This window comes from Oncorhynchus tshawytscha, linkage group LG13 (genome assembly GCF_018296145.1).
Source record: "Oncorhynchus tshawytscha isolate Ot180627B linkage group LG13, Otsh_v2.0, whole genome shotgun sequence".
NCBI classification, from domain to species: domain Eukaryota; kingdom Metazoa; phylum Chordata; class Actinopteri; order Salmoniformes; family Salmonidae; genus Oncorhynchus; species Oncorhynchus tshawytscha.
In genome coordinates, this window is record NC_056441.1 from 85,063,881 (window position 1) to 85,080,672 (window position 16,792).

Consider the following 16,792-nt stretch of genomic DNA (forward strand, 5'->3'; position numbering starts at 1 on the left):
GCTCTGGCAGCTCCTTGCTGGCGGGCAGCTCCTTGCTGGCGGGCGGCTCAGATGGCACTGGGAAGACGGGCGGCTCAGATGGCGCTGGGCAGACGGGCGGCTCAGATGGCGCTGGGCAGACGGGCGGCTCAGGCGGCGCTGGGCAGACAGGCAGCTCAGACGGTGTGGGCAGACGGGCAGCTCAGGCGGCGCTGGGCAGACTGGAGACTCCGGCAGCGCTGGAGAGGAGGAAGGCTCTGGCAGTGCTGGACAGAGGAGCTCTGGCGCCTCTGGACTGAGGGGCTCTGGCGCCCCTGGACTGAGGAGCTCTGGCTCTTTGGCACCAGGACACACACACAAACACACACACAAACACACATACACATTCGGTACACACACACTAATACCGACGTCATCAGCACAATTAAAGTGATTAACTTCATTGTCACAGCCACTCTTTAATTACATGCAATTATATCCCACAAAAACCTGCTGTCAATGGTACAGCTCAGAGAACACAAAGTTTAGAGGAAGAATATCTCTCTCTCTCTCTCTCTCTCTCTCTCTCTCTCTCTCTCTCTCTCCCTCCCTCCCTCTGTCTCTCTCTGTCTCTGTCTGTCTTTCTTTCTTTCTCTCTCCCTCTCATCCTCTCTATAAATCTCTATCTACTCTCTCTCTCTCGCTCTCTTTCTCTGTCTCTGTCTCTCTCTCTCTCTCTCTCTCTACCCATCACGCCAATCAATTTAGACACAATTAATAAAGTAATTCATAGTACAGTATGATGAAATATCTGTCTGAATGGATCCATCAGATGTTGTTGAAGAACAGATACTGTATCTCCTGTACTACACATTACCTTCAATAACACCACCCTCACAGGCTTTCTCCAATTACCCCCAATTACCTGCTCCCCAAGTTATCCTCCAATAACAAGTCCCAATTAACCCCCTCCTGCCCCGTCCTCCCTACAAGCACCCCCTGGTGGCCGTGTGCTTGTTTTTTAGCCGGGGGCTCATTTCTCCCTATATCAGCAGCTCCCCTTCTCTCCTCTTCCTCTCCCTCTTTCACTCTCACACTCTGAAGGAGATGCCAGACTGACAGACACTCATCCTCTCTCTCTCACTCTTTCTGTCTGTCTGTCTGTCTCACCAGGATAAGGTTTTCTGTTGCCAGGTAGGGCAGAGGTAGCACAGGGTGTTGTGTGTCTATCACTGTTGTTTCACATGTCTGATTACTCTGAAACAACAGGTGTCTGTGTTGAATGTTGATTATCTTCATTGATATCACTTTTGTTAATGTCTTTATGTCTACAGAGTGTTCTGTCTGCAAGTTCTTGGTTTGGTCTCTCTCCAACAGGTGACGGAACTCACCCAGATTTCAGACTTGTCTCTCTCCAGGTGATGAGCCTGTGTGGTTGGCTGTGGCTGCTCTACTGTCTCCATGTCCCTGGTTCTGTCTGGGGTCTGGATGGAGGTGGAGAGGGGGCTTGTCGGCTAATAGCTAAGCCCGTCTCCGGCAGTGTTTATCGGGCAGGAGATGTGGTCATTGGGGGCCTGTTCCCCATCCATGTGGAAGCCCCTCTGCCAGAGCAGGAGTTCAGGAGCATTAAGGAAAATTCTACCTGTACAATGTATGCGGCTTGTGTGATAACATCTTTTTGTCATTGTGTTTTCACCTGAAGATAATGTGTATTCAGTTACCTCATCTCTCTGTTTCTTCCTTTCTTCCGTCTGTCAGGTTCTACCAGCGTGCTTACCGCTGGCTCCAGACTATGATCTTTGCTGTGGAGGAGATTAACCGTGACCCAGCCCTCCTGCCTAACCTCACCCTGGGGTTCCTGGCATCTGACACATGCCTGTCAGAGGGCACCACCCTGGGGGCAGCCCTAGCCATGGTGACTGGCCAGGAGGCCTCTGTGGTGGGCACAGAATGTGGCACAACCCCCGAGGTTCCCGTCATCATCGGGGATGCCCGCTCCTCAGCTTCCATCGTGGTGGCACAGACCCTCGGGCCATTTGATTTACCCATGGTGAGGCAGGGTGTAACGGTTTTCTAGTGGTGATGAAAGAGAGTCGGACCAAACTGCAGCGTGTCGATTGCGATCCATGTTTAATATAACAAAAACACGAACTTACAAAAAACAATAAACGAAACCGAAACAGCCTATCTGGTGCAAACTAACAACGAGTACACATAGGACACTAAGGACAATCACCCACGACAAACTCAAAGAATATGGCTGCCTAAATATGGTTCCCAATCAGAGACAACGATAAGCATCTGCCTCTGATTGAGAACCACTCCAGACAGCCATAGACTTTGCTAGACAACCCACTAAGCTACAATCCCAATACCACCACCAAAACCCCAAGACAAACACACCACAATTACAAAAACCCCATGCCACACCCTGGCCTGACCAAATACATAAAGATGAACACAAAATACTTTGACCAGGGCGTGACAGAACCCCCCTAAGGTGCGGACTCCCGAACGCACCTCAAAACAATAGGGAGGGTCCGGGTGGGCGTCTGTCCATGGTGGCGGCTCCGGCGCGGGACGTGGACCCCACTCCTTTAATGTCTTAGTCCCCTCTCCCTTCGTCCCTGGATAGTCCACCCTCGCCGCCGACCATGGCCTAGTAGTCCTCACCCAGAACCCCACTGGACTGAGGAGCAGATCGGGACTGAAGGACAGCTCGGGACCGAGGCAGCTCGGGACTGAGGGGAAGCTCGGGAGTGAGAGAAAGCTCAGGAGTGAGAGAAAGCTCAGGAGTGAGAGAAAGCTCAGGAGTGAGAGGAAGCTCAGGAGTGAGAGGAAGCTCAGGAGTGAGAGGAAGCTCAGGAGTGAGAGGAAGCTCAGGAGTGAGAGGAAGCTCAGGAGTGAGAGGAAGCTCAGGCCGGTAAATAGATCTACCAGCTCCTGGCTGGCTGGTGGTCTCAGCAGATCCTGGCTGACTGGCAGATCCTGGCTGACTGGCAGATCCTGGCTGACTGGCAGATCTGGAAGAGTCTGGTTGACTGGCAGATCTGGAAGAGTCTGGTTGACTGGCAGATCTGGAAGAGTCTGGTTGACTGGCAGATCTGGAAGGGTCTGGCTGACTGGCAGATCTGGAAGAGTCTGGCTGACTGGCAGATCTGGAAGAGTCTGGCTGACTGGCAGATCTGGAAGAGTCTGGTTGACTGGCAGATCTGGAAGAGTCTGGCTGACTGGCAGATCTGGCGGCGCTGGGCAGACTGGCAGATCTGGCGGCGCTGGGCAGACTGGCGGCGCTGGGCAGACTGGCGATGCTGGGCAGACTGGCGGCGCTGGGCAGACTGGCGGCGCTGGGCAGACTGGCGGCGCTGGGCAGACTGGCGGCGCTGGGCAGACTGGCGGCGCTGGGCAGACTGGCGACGCTGGGCAGACTGGCGACGCTGGGCAGACTGGCGGCGCTGGGCAGACTGGCGGTGCTGGGCAGACTGGCGGTGCTGGGCAGACTGGCGGTGCTGGGCAGACTGGCGACGCTGGGCAGACTGGCGACGCTGGGCAGACTGGCGACGCTGGACAGACTGGCGGCGCTGGGCAGACTGGGGGCACTGGCGGCGCTGGGCAGACTGGCGGCACTAGCTGCCCCATATAGGCTGACAGCTCTGGCGGCTTTACAGACTGACCGCTCTGGCGGCTCCGTGCTGACTGGCAGCTCCTTGCAGACTGGCAGCTCCTTACAGACTGACAGCTCCGTGCAGACTGACAGCTCCGTGCAGACTGACAGCTCCGTGCAGACTGGCAGCTCCGTGCAGACTGGCAGCTCCATGCAGACTGGCAGCTCCATGCAGACTGGCTGCTCCATGCAGACTGGCTGCTCTATGCAGACTGACATCTCTGGCTGCTTCATGCAGACTGACAGCTCTGGCTGCTCCATGTAGACTGGCTGCTTCATGCAGACTGGCAGCTCGGGCTGCTTCATGTAGACTGACAGCTCTGGCTGCTCCATGCGGACTGACAGCTCTGGCTGCTCCATGTAGACTGACTGCTTCATGCAGACTGGCAGCTCGGGCTGCTTCATGTAGACTGACAGCTCTGGCTGCTCCATGCGGACTGACAGCTCTGGCTGCTCCATGCGGACTGACAGCTCTGGCTGCTCCATGCGGACTGACAGCTCTGGCTGCTCCATGCGGACTGACAGCTCTGGCTGCTCCATGCGGACTGACAGCTCTGGCTGCTCCATGCAGACTGACAGCTCTGGCTGCTCCATGTAGACTGGCTGCTTCATGCAGACTGGCAGCGCGGGCTGCTTCATGTAGACTGACAGCTCTGGCTGCTTCATGCAGACTGGCAGCTCTGGCTGCGCTGAACAGGCGGGAGACTCCGGCAGCGCTGGAGATGAGGAAAGCTCCGACAGCGCTAGATAGGCGGGAGACTTCGGCAGCGCAGGAGAGGAGAAAGGCTCCGACAGCGCTGGAGAGGCGAGGCGCACTGTAGGCCTGATGCGTGGTGCTGGTACTGGTGGTACTGGACCGAGGACACGCACAGGAAGCCTGGTGCGGAGAGCTGCTACCGGAGGGCTGGGGTGTGGAGGTGGTACTGGATAGACCGGACCGTGCAGGCGCACTGGAGCTCTTGAGCACCGAGCCTGCCCAACCTTACCTGGTTGAATGCTCCCGGTTGCCCTGCCAGTGCGGCGAGGTGGAATAGCCTGCACTGGGCTATGCAGGCGAACCGGAGACACCGAGCGCAAGGCTGGTGCCATGTAAGCCGGCCCAAGGAGACGCACTGGGGACCAGATGCGTAGAGCCGGCTTCATGGCATTTGGCTCGACGCTCAATCTAGCCCGGCCGATACGCGGAGCTGGAATATACCGAACCGGGCTGTGCACCCGCACTGGAGACACCGTGCGCTCCACAGCATAACACGGTGCCTGCCCGGTCTCTCCAGCCCCCGGTAAGCACAGGGAGTTTGCGCAGGTCTCCTACCTGGCATAGCCATACTCCCTGTAAGCCCCCCAAGAAATTTTTGGGGCTGACTCTCGGGCTTCCATCCGCTCTGCCGTGCTAGCTCCTCATAATGCCGCCTCTCTGCTTTTGCTGCCTCCAGCTCGGCTTTTGGGGCGACAATAATCTCCAGGCTCATTCCAGGGTCCTTTACCGTCCAATTCCTCCTCCCATGTCCAACTCCAGGTGGTGCAACCTCTCCCACTGTAGCTGCTGCTGCTCCTGCTGCTGCTGCCTCTGTTGCCTCTTCTCCTGTTGCTCCTTTGGGCGGCTACACTCCCTGGTTTAGCCCAGGGTCCTCTCCCGTCGAAGATCTCCTCCCATGACCAGAAATCCTTCGTGAGCATCTCCTTTTCGGCTGCTCCTGCCTGTTGACACGCCGCTTGGTCCGTTGGTGGTGGGTGATTCTGTAACGGTTTTCTAGTGGTGATGAAAGAGAGTCGGACCAAACTGCAGCGTGTCGATTGCGATCCATGTTTAATATAACAAAAAAACACGAACTTACAAAAAACAATAAACGAAACCGAAACAGCCTATCTGGTGCAAACTAACAACGAGTACACATAGGACACTAAGGACAATCACCCACGACAAACTCAAAGAATATGGCTGCCTAAATATGGTTCCCAATCAGAGACAACGATAAGCATCTGCCTCTGATTGAGAACCACTCCAGACAGCCATAGACTTTGCTAGACAACCCACTAAGCTACAATCCCAATACCACCACCAAAACCCCAAGACAAACACACCACAATTACAAAAACCCCATGCCACACCCTGGCCTGACCAAATACATAAAGATGAACACAAAATACTTTGACCAGGGCGTGACACAGGGGTTGGATAACAGACTGGGTTAGGATGAGATGATGACTGTTTTACACAATACATTTCAATATTAATCTAGATTAATCCCTCTAACATTTATTTACCATCTCTGTCTCTTTTTTAAATTCCAATTCTCTCTGACTCTCTCTCTCTCTCTCTCTCTCTCTCACACTCTCTTCTCTCCCAGGTGAGTTACTTTGCCTCCTGCGCGTGTTTGAGTGACACCTGGAGGTACCCCTCATTCTTCCGTACGGTACCCAGCGATGCCTTCCAGGCTCGGGGCATGGCCAGGCTGCTGCGTCAGCTGGGCTGGGTGTGGGTGGGGCTGGTGTCAGGGGATGATGACTATGGCAAGTTTGGGGTTCAGCTGCTTCTCCAAGAGCTCCAGGGATCTGGGGTGTGTGTCGCCTACTCTGAGGTCATCCCCAAGGTACGACCTCACCCTGATGATCTGACAATGTACACTCTCTGTTTTACTCTGACTTCCCCTCCCTTCTAATCTCACTGATGGTCATCACCGTAGGTAGGATCTCAGAGACGTATCAGGTACATCGTGGACACCATCAGAGGATCGACTGCCAGAGTGGTGGTGACATTTGCTATCACAAAGGATGCACATGTGAGCAGTTACCAGTCTTATTAATGATTTGTAACACAGCGTGGCGTTTGTAGGATTCACAGGTCATTCAGGGGTGAGCAATTACCAGTCAGAGTATTGTTAATGATTTGTAACACAGCTGTAGCAGTGTTCTTGTGTCTTATCGTGTCTTGATGCCCTTTATAGACACAATCATTTCCTAATTGATAATCTTGCATTTCAGCTTGACTATCTTGATCTTTTTAACAATTTCATTCTCCAGGCCCTGATGGAAGAGGTTGTCCGTCAGAACATTACAGATAAGCAGTGGATCGCCTCAGAGGCCTGGGTCACTGACTCTACTCTCTCCTCCCCTGAAAACCTGCCCTCTCTTGCCGGGACCATTGGTTTTGCCCTGAAGAAAGCTGACATTCCCGGCCTGGGGCCTTTCCTAACACGCCTCCATCCAGATGGGAACTACCAGAAGTCTGACCCCTTCCTGAAGTCAATGTGGGAAGAGATGTTTGGGTGTTCTCTGGGGGTTGAACTCAGCATGACCCATTCGTCCAGGCGACAGTGTACTGGGTCAGAGGTCATAGGTGAGGGAGGGTTTACACCTAAATCTCAGTTTTTTTGGCCAGATTCCCAATGTTATCTCATTAAAATGAAGTGTCAATCCTAGGTGAGGGGGAGAGCCAGTATGCTGACGTGTCTCAGCTGAGAGCCAGCTATAATGTGTACAAGGCTGTGTACGCCATCGCCTACGCCATACAGGATATGATGGCCTGTCGACCAGGGGACGGAGTCTTTAATGGTGGACAGTGCCCTGATATCAGGAAGCTTCAGCCCAGCCAGGTGAGAATAACATGTTGATCTGTTTTCAAGTTAAGAACACTAATGTTTCCAGTCAGGATACAGTGAAAACACTTTGTAAGGTTTGAATACTGAAGAACAAAAGCCACAACTGGTTCTAACTCTTAATCCTGTTCAAATGCCCTTTTCTCTTTGAGATTGTTCATTATCTGAGGGGAGTGAACTTCAGTACTCCTGTGGGAGAATCTTTCCACTTCGACATGAATGGTGATCCGCCTGCCTCTTATGACATCATCAACTGGCATGTGACCCCCGAGGGGACGGCAGAGTTTGTCCAGGTCGGACATTTTCTGTCCTCTGAGGGATCGGGCGGCCAGATTGACATCGACATGGATAAAGTGGTGTGGGGTGGGGGCAGCAGAGATGAGGTTAGAACTGTTAATTCTGGTGTGTGTGTAATGATGATATTAATCGCAATGATTATGATGATGATGATGACAATTGCAATGATGAAAATGATGATGATACATTTGTCCTCTCCCCCCTCTGGTAGGTCCCTGTGTCTGTATGCAGTGCTGACTGTCCCCCTGGTACCAGGCATGCGGTACAGAAGGGGAAGCCTGTGTGCTGCTTTGACTGTCTGTCCTGTGCTGAGGGAGAGATCAGCAACACAACAGGTAGTCTGTCAACGGTTCTGATTACAATTCATATTTTTCCTCAATCCTGATTGGTTCTGATTTGGACTCCTCATTCTTCTTCCTTCTCTATCAGGGTCAGTTGAGTGTATTAGGTGTCCAGAGCGGTTCTGGTCCAACCCTGATCGTACGGCCTGCATCGCCCAGCTGGTGGACTTCCTCTCCTATAGCGACACCATGGGCGTCATTCTGTCTGTCATCTCAGTTTCCGGGGCAACACTCACAGCCGGTGCCCTGGCCACCTTCCTCTACCACCGTCACACGGCCCTGGTGAGTTGAATCATATGATCATATATAGAGGTACTGGACAGAGATGAGATTGTGTCATATAAAGATGGGATTTTTGACATGTCATTGTGTAAATTATCTTTCTCTGTCTCGTTCCAGGTGAAAGCCAACAACTCTGAGCTCAGCTTCCTGCTCCTTCTGTCGCTCAAGCTCTGCTTCCTGTGTGCTCTGGTTTTCATTGGCCAGCCGAACCCGTGGACCTGCATGCTGAGACACACCCTGTTTGGTATAAGCTTTGTGTTCTGCATCTCCTGTCTGCTCAGCAGGACTGTGGTGGTGCTGGTGGCCTTCAGGGCCACTCTGCCTGGAGAGAACCTGATGAGATACTTCAGCCCCACCCAGCAGAGGATGGGTATCTCATTCTGCACACTCATCCAGGTGAACATCTAGTTTTTACTCTATTCTATGAGAATTGAAATGCCCAGTGCAGTCAAATCTTGATTTTCCTTTGTTTTATATATATTTCCACACTATTAGTTTGTAATGATACTATGAAATTGTGTGAATAATGATAATGCCCTTTTAGTATAGGAAATGGTGGTAAAATAACCCACTCGTCATACTTGAGTAAAAGTAAAAATACCTTAATAGAAAACGACTCAAGTAAGAGCGAAAGTCACCCAGTAAAATAGTACTTTAGTAAAAGTCTAAAAGTATTTGGTTTTAAATATACTTAATTTGCAAAAGTAACTGGAATTGATCAAATGTACTTGTCAAAAGTTAAAGTAAAAGTATAAATAATTTACATTTCCTTATATTAAGTAAACCAGACAGCACAATTTTTAAATTATTTTTTATTGACGGTTTGCCAGCGGCACACTCCAACACTCAGACATAATTTACAAACGAAGCATTTGTGTTTAGTGAGTCCACTAGATCAGAGGCAGTAGGGATCACCAGGGATGTTCTCTGTTTAGTGAGTCCACTAGATCAGAGGCAGTAGGGATCACCAGGGATGTTCTCTGTTTAGTGAGTCCACTAGATCAGAGGCAGTAGGGATCACCAGGGATGTTCTCTGTTTAGTGAGTCCACTAGATCAGAGGCAGTAGGGATCACCAGGGATATTCTCTGTTTAGTGAGTCCACTAGATCAGAGGCAGTAGGGATCACCAGGGATATTCTCTGTTTAGTGAGTCCACTAGATCAGAGGCAGTAGGGATCACCAGGGATATTTCTGTTTAGTGAGTCCACTCAGAGGCAGTAGGGATCACCAGGGTGTTTAGTGAGTCCACTAGATTTGACCAGGGATATTTTCCCTAGATCAAAATCACCAGGGATAAGTGAGTCATTTTGGATGTTCTCTTGATCATTTGGTCAAAATGTAAAATCAGGGAAAATGTAAAAAGTACATTATTTTCCTTAGCAATATAGTGAATTAAATATAAATAGTAAAGTAAAGTACACTCCAAATCACTACTTGAGTAGTACTTTAAAGTATTTTAACTTAAAGTACTTTACACCACTGAGTGTAAGTGATGTTTGAAAAGAGGTCTGAAATTCCAGTCTGTTTTGGTAGGATGGAGTTTTGGCCTGCCTGGTGACATCACCAGATGGTGAATTAGTTCATCCTTGAAAGGGAACGGGAAAGGGGGATACCTAGTCAGTTGTACAACGGAATGCCTTCAGCTGAAATGTGTCTTCTGCATTTACCCCCTCTGAATCAGAGAGGTGCGGGGGGCTGCCTTAATCGACATCCACGTCTTCGGTGCCAGAGGAACTGACTGTGTTTTAACTACTTCGCAGATATGAAACTCACAGACAATCATATCAGTCACAAATGTCAAATTTCCAGTTTATGCTTCAAAACCATCTTAGGTTCTATTTTACATTATATAATGTAAGGCATTGTGGACAGAATAGATGGATGCAGTTCAGTGCATGATTCATTTAATTCAACAATACATTTCTTTGTAGTCCACAAATATTACTATCAGGCTGTAAATCACAGCTGGCCTGGTACATTGTTTACTGCCTCCATTCGGGATGCACAGTTTCAGTTTCAATGACTCAATATTTTTTACAAAACATATTTTTTACAAAACTGTAACTTAGGAATGGGAATGTCAATACAATCAAACTAGCAATGGCAATGACCACACGTCAGTCATAACGTGGCTAATAGACTAGCGTATGTGTCAAACACAAGGCCCGCGGACCGAATAGGACACACAAGCGAGTCATCTACTTTATGAAACTATAGCTTGATTTGCTCACATCAGCGAACTCAACTTCAATTGCACTGCTTTCGTTTGTCAGGTTTACAGTGCGCAGTGGAGGGAAAGTGTACAGACCCATTCTACAGTCCTAGCCAGGCTACTAGAATGTTGCAGTCCGGCTTCTGTTTTTAACCTGTTTGGGATAGGGGGCAGCATTTTCACGTTCGGATGAAAAGCGTGCCCAGAGTAAACTGCCTGCTACTCAGGCCCAGAAGTTAAAATATGCATAGTATTAGTAGATTTGGATGGAAAACACTCTGAAGTTTCTAAAACTTTGAATGATATCTGTGAGTATAACAGAACTCATATGGCAGGCGAAAACCTGAGAAAAATCCAACCAGGAAGTGGGAAATCTGAGGTTTGTAGTTTTTCAACTCATTGCCTATCGAATATACAGTGTCTATGGGGGCATATTGCACTTCCTAAGGCTTCCACTAGATGTCAACCATCTTTAGAACATTGCTTCAGGCTTCTACTATGAAGGGGGAGAGAATGAGAGCTGTTTCAACCAGAGGTCTGGCAGAAGGCCATGAGCTGATCGTGCGCCTGTGAGAACGACCTGCATTCCATTGCATTTCTGAAGATAAAGGAATTCTCCGGTTGGAACATTATTGAAGATTTATGTTAAAAACATCCTGAAGATTAATTCAATATGTCGTTTGACATGTTTCTATGAACTGTAATATAACTTTTTGAACTTTTCTTCTGAACCTTCACCTGTACTTGACCGCGCCTCGTGAGTTTGGATTTGTGAACTAAACGAGTCCTGTGAACTAAACGAGTCCCCCACACTCAGACAAGTCCTGTGATGCTACAGACATTTCCGTCATTATCAGGGTGTCTCACGATCTGGCAATCACCACTGTAGCTCGACCACCTTCCACTGCAGATGTGGACGGCCACCATTGGGCGTATGCTGTGGATTGTGATGCAGCCTGTGAAATAAAACATCTAGCTTCAACAGATGGATTTTAATGGGGATTCCTTTAGATTTCCACTCGGGGCGAGGACGTCAACTTTGCAAGACCATAAAGATAGAGAGTTCCAAGTCTCTATGCCAACAACAGCTCATTTTCAGTTTTCCCCTCCTCACTCAGACCACTCCCAGACAGTCCTAGCTACATTTTTGTATGATAAATTGCTCTTTGCTAAGAAGCTATTTTTTAAATATTTTGTTTACCTTTTATTTGAAAACAATCACACCTAATTGTTAATTTTTAAACGGCTTTATTGGATCTTTAATTATTTCCTTCAGTTGCTAGGTTTCCTTCCAATGGACAGATCTTCATGTTAGTTATTTACAGTAGCAGACACTCTTATCCAGAGCTTACAGATATCTAGGTGAGACAACCACATATCACCTTCATAAACTAGGTGTCCATCCAATTGGCAACAGATCTTCATGTTAGTTATTTACAGTAGCAGACGCTCTTATCCAGCGACTTACAGATATCTAGATGAGACAACCACATATCACCTTCATAAACTAGGTTTCCATCCAATTGGCAACAGATCTTCATGTTAGTTATTTACAGTAGCAGACGCTCTTATCCAGCGACTTACAGATATCTAGGTGAGACAACCACATATCACCGTCATAAACTAGGTTTCCATCCATATCTAGGTGAGACAACCACATATCACCTTCATGTTAGTTTCCATCCATATCAGGTGAGACAACCACATATCACAGTCATAAACTAGGTTTCCATCCATATCTAGGTGAGACAACCACATATCACCGTCATAAACTAGGTTTCCATCCATATCTAGGTGAGACAACCACATATCACCTTCATAAACCAGGTTTCCATCCAATGGACAGATCTTCATGCGAATATTCAAAGATCTGCAAAAAGAAAATATGCCCATTTTCCCACCAGTGGCGTTTCCACCAAACAGACTTGTCGAGGATAAAAATTAGTGGGAGATGACGTAGTGCACAGAACATGTGCTTTTTTTGTTTAAATTTCATGTACCGAATAAAAGTTGAATGTTCAAAGTGTGCATTTTCAACTCTACTGATAGTTTTTCCCCAAACTGTTGAGTTAAATAGCAATGTGCCCACTCTGGTCTTGGTACGTGAGCCCTAGCCAACAGCTCCCAGATACAGTGCTGGTGGGCTGTGTGGGTAGGGTGGTCTACATGACGAGATTATTATGGAAAATTATATTTTTATTTGTTAAATGCATCAATCATCATGTCACCAGAATAAGACCCTCAAAATGTATTGGAAAGGAGTGTTGAGCTCATACCATGCACTTTCACCACCCTGAAGTTCATCATCACTTATTTCATCTGTAGCCTAAAATAAACTGCATGGAGGACCACACTCATTGAGTGACTCCAAATTTACTTTGATAATGGCGGTTAATAGATCCGTTTAAGCGCATCAAGGTGTTTCCTCCAACATTCATTTCTCAACACAAAAATATCCAACCATTTCGAATTAACAAATTATCTGTCGGGATTTATAACATTGTACTGAAACTTCCTGTTTCCATCACAGCTGTCGTATTTTTTTATACGCGGTATAACTTTACTCACATAAAAACTGTGGATGGAAACATGGTTACTGAACATATCATTTGTTGTTGTGATAACTGTGCTTGCGTTTTCCTTCCACCTCCATTCCCTTCCACAGGTGCTGATCTGTGTACTGTGGCTGGCCTTAGCTCCACCCCAACCGGCTGAGAGGGGAGGAAGAGAGGGTCGTGGGCCGAGGGTCGTCCTGGAGTGTGAGGTGGGCTCTGTGGTCGGCTTCTCTCTGGTGCTGGGCTACATCGGCCTGCTGGCCTCCCTCTGTCTCCTCTTAGCCTTCCTGGCCAGGAAACTCCCAGACAACTTCAACGAGGCCAAGTTCATCACCTTCAGCATGCTGATCTTCTGTGCCGTGTGGATCTCCTTCATCCCTGCCTACGTCAGCTCTCCTGGGAAGTACACAGTAGCTGTAGAGATCTTTGCCATCCTGGCCTCCAGCTTTGGGCTGCTGTTCTGTCTGTTTGCTCCAAAGTGTTACATCATCCTTCTGAGACCAGAGAGAAACACCAAGAAACACATGATGTCCAAATAGAAACCACCAAGAAACACATGATGTCCAATTAGAAACCACCAAGAAACACATGATGTCCAATTAGAAACCACCAAGAAACACATGATGTCCAATTAGAAAACCAAGAAACACATGATGTCCAATTAGAAACCACCAAGAAACACATGATGTCCAATTAGAAACCACCAAGAAACACATGATGTCCAATTAGAAACCACCAAGAAACACATGATGTCCAAATTAGAAACCACCAAGAAACACATGTTGTCCAATTAGAAACCACCAAGAAACACATGATGTCCAATTAGAAACCACCAAGAAACACATGATGTCCAATTAGAAACCACCAAGAAACACATGATGTCCAATTAGAAACCACCAAGAAACACATGTTGTCCAATTAGAAACCACCAAGAAACACATGATGTCCAATTAGAAACCACCAAGAAACACATGATGTCCAAATAGAAACCACCAAGAAACACATGATGTCCAATTAGAAACCACCAAGAAACACATGATGTCCAATTAGAAACCACCAAGAAAACACATGATGTCCAATTAGAAACCACCAAGAAACACATGATGTCCAATTAGAAACCACCAAGAAACACATGATGTCCAATTAGAAACCACCAAGAAACACATGTTGTCCAATTAGAAACCACCAAGAAACACATGATGTCCAATTAGAAACCACCAAGAAACACATGTTGTCCAATTAGAAACCACCAAGAAACACATGATGTCCAATTAGAAACCACCAAGAAACACATGATGTCCAATTAGAAACCACCAAGAAACACATGATGTCCAATTAGAAACCACCAAGAAACACATGTTGTCCAATTAGAAACCACCAAGAAACACATGATGTCCAATTAGAAACCACCAAGAAACACATGATGTCCAATTAGAAACCACCAAGAAACACATGTTGTCCAATTAGAAACCACCAAGAAACACATGTTGTCCAATTAGAAACCACCAAGAAACACATGATGTCCAATTAGAAACCACCAAGAAACACATGATGTCCTATTAGAAACCACCAAGAAACACATGTTGTCCAAATAGAAACCACCAAGAAACACATGATGTCCAATTAGAAACCACCAAGAAACATATCTCTATTGACCACAGGAGTGTGCTGTTGTCACTCCTCAGAGTCAGTTATCTACCACTGGAGTGTGATGTTGTCCCTCAGTAGAGTCTGTTATCTACCACAGGAGACTGCTGTTGTCCCACCTCAGAGTCCGTTTTCTACCACAGGAGACTGCTGTTGTCCCAACTCAGAGTCCGTTATCTACCACAGGAGACTGCTGTTGTCCCACCTCAGAGTCCGTTATCTACCACAGGAGTGTTCTGTTGTCCCTCCTCAGAGTCCGTTATCTACCACAGGAGTGTGCTGTTGTCCCTCCTCAGAGTCAGTTATTTTAATGAAAGATCCATCATTTTTTGATCCTCTCTCAGCTTGTCCTCTTACACATCTCTCAGATCTTTGTAGTGTTTGACAGCTTTCCTAATTAACTGTGCTCTTTCACTGCAGGTCCACAAACTTTCATTCTCCTCCTCTTTCACTGTTCTGTCAGAAATCAACTTCTGGCTGCCTCCTAGATCCTGGCTGTACAGCCTGTAGCCCTCCAGGATAACACAGGCCAGAGTGATGGGAGGGGCCAGGGTGATATGAGGGACCAGAGTGATGAGAGAGGCCAGAGCGATGAGAGAGACCAGAGTGATGAGAGGGGCCTGAGTGATGAGAGAGGCCAGAGCGATGAGAGGGACCAGAGTGATGAGAGGGGCCTGATTGATGAGAGGGGCCAGAGTGGCGAGAGGGGCCAGAGTGATGAGATGGGCCAGAGTGATGAGAGGGACCAGAGTGATGAGAGGGACCAGAGTGATGAGATGGACCAGAGTGATGAGAGGGGCCAGAGTGATGAGAGGGACCAGAGTGATGAGAGGGGCCAGAGTGATTAGAGGGACCAAGGTGATGAGAGGGGCCAGAGTGATGAGAGGGGCCAGAGTGATGAGAGGGGCCAGAGTGATGAGAGGAACCAGAGTGATGAGAGGGGCCAGAGTGAAGAGAGGGCCAGAGTGATGAGAGGGGCCAGAGTGATGAGAGGGACCAGAGTGATGAGAGGGGCCAGAATGATGAGAGGGACCAAGGTGATGAGAGGGGCCAGAGTGATGAGAGGGGCCAGAGTGATGAGAGGAACCAGAGTGATGAGAGGGGCCAGAGTGAAGAGAGGGGCCAGAGTGAAGAGAGGGGCCAGAGTGAAGAGAGGGGCCAGTGATGAGAGGGACCAGAGTGATGAGAGGGGCCAGAGCGATGAGAGGGGCCAGAGCGATGAGAGGGGCCAGAGTGATGAGAGGGACCAGAGTGATGAGAGGGGCCAGAGTGATGAGAGGGGCCAGAGTGATGAGAGGGGCCAGAGTGATGAGAGGGACCAAGGTGATGAGAGGGACCAAGGTGATGAGAGGGGCCAGAGTGATGAGAGGGGCTAGAGCGATGAGAGGGGCCAGAGTGATGAGAGGGACCAGAGTGATGAGAGGGGCCAGAGTGATGAGAGGGGCCAGAGTGATGAGAGGGGCCAGAGTGACAGTGCTCTCAGCTGTGGCTGTCATTCGATCATTATACTTTCCTCTTCTGGAGCTCCCTCCAGTTATGGAAGGATATGGGGCCTCGCAGAGGAGTGGTCCTGTTATGGAAGGATATTGGGCTCCGCAGAGGAGTGATCCTGTTATGGAAGGATATGGGGCCTCGCAGAGAGATGGGGGGTCTCCAGGTATGGATGGATATGGGGCTCCGCAGAGGGGTGGTCCTGTTATGGAAGGATATGGGACCTCGCAGAGAGAGGGGGGAGGGCCTCCAGTTATGGAAGGATATGGGGCCCCGCAGAGAGGGGCAGTGACTTCTTTTATTGAAGGAAATGGTCCCTGCCATGCCAAATAATGTCCCACAGCCAAAACGTGTTCCCCCTCCCCATCACCAATAGGATTCGATAAACTGTTAAAGTCCGTTGCTATATCAAAGGTGTGATGACCTCATGATTAACATTTTGGAGGTCATTTTTACAGCCTAATTGCATTCTTTTCACCTCCACTATGCAAACAAAGCTGATATCCGTGACATTTTGGCTGTTTATTAAACAAGTTTTGTTTTGCTAAGAAAATAAAAACATTACTTTAAACTACTTTTGTGTGCCTTGTGAACATGACAACAACATGAAATCCACGTCTTAAACGATGCTACGTTTCAGAAATAGCAAACAAAACATGTCATCTGCTCGACACATTAAAGTTACTTACCTTACAGATCACAACGTCTGCTAATTTACACTCCATTCATATGGAAATTCATTTGATTCA

At 48.4% G+C, this 16,792-nt stretch overlaps 1 protein-coding gene across 1 annotated transcript; it reads left to right on the forward strand.

Moving 5' to 3' along the window:
- The first annotated feature begins 1,379 nt into the window (after window positions 1-1,379).
- Window positions 1,380-13,444, forward strand: LOC112265734 (extracellular calcium-sensing receptor-like). Its single transcript, XM_042295006.1, has 12 exons — window positions 1,380-1,609; window positions 1,717-2,008; window positions 5,971-6,213; window positions 6,307-6,371; window positions 6,442-6,475; window positions 6,644-6,959; window positions 7,043-7,215; window positions 7,371-7,601; window positions 7,727-7,850; window positions 7,945-8,138; window positions 8,256-8,534; window positions 13,016-13,444. The coding sequence occupies exons 1-12, from the start codon at window positions 1,380-1,382 to the stop codon at window positions 13,442-13,444; spliced, it is 2,610 nt and encodes an 869-aa protein (XP_042150940.1).
- Window positions 13,445-16,792: the final 3,348 nt, after the last annotated feature.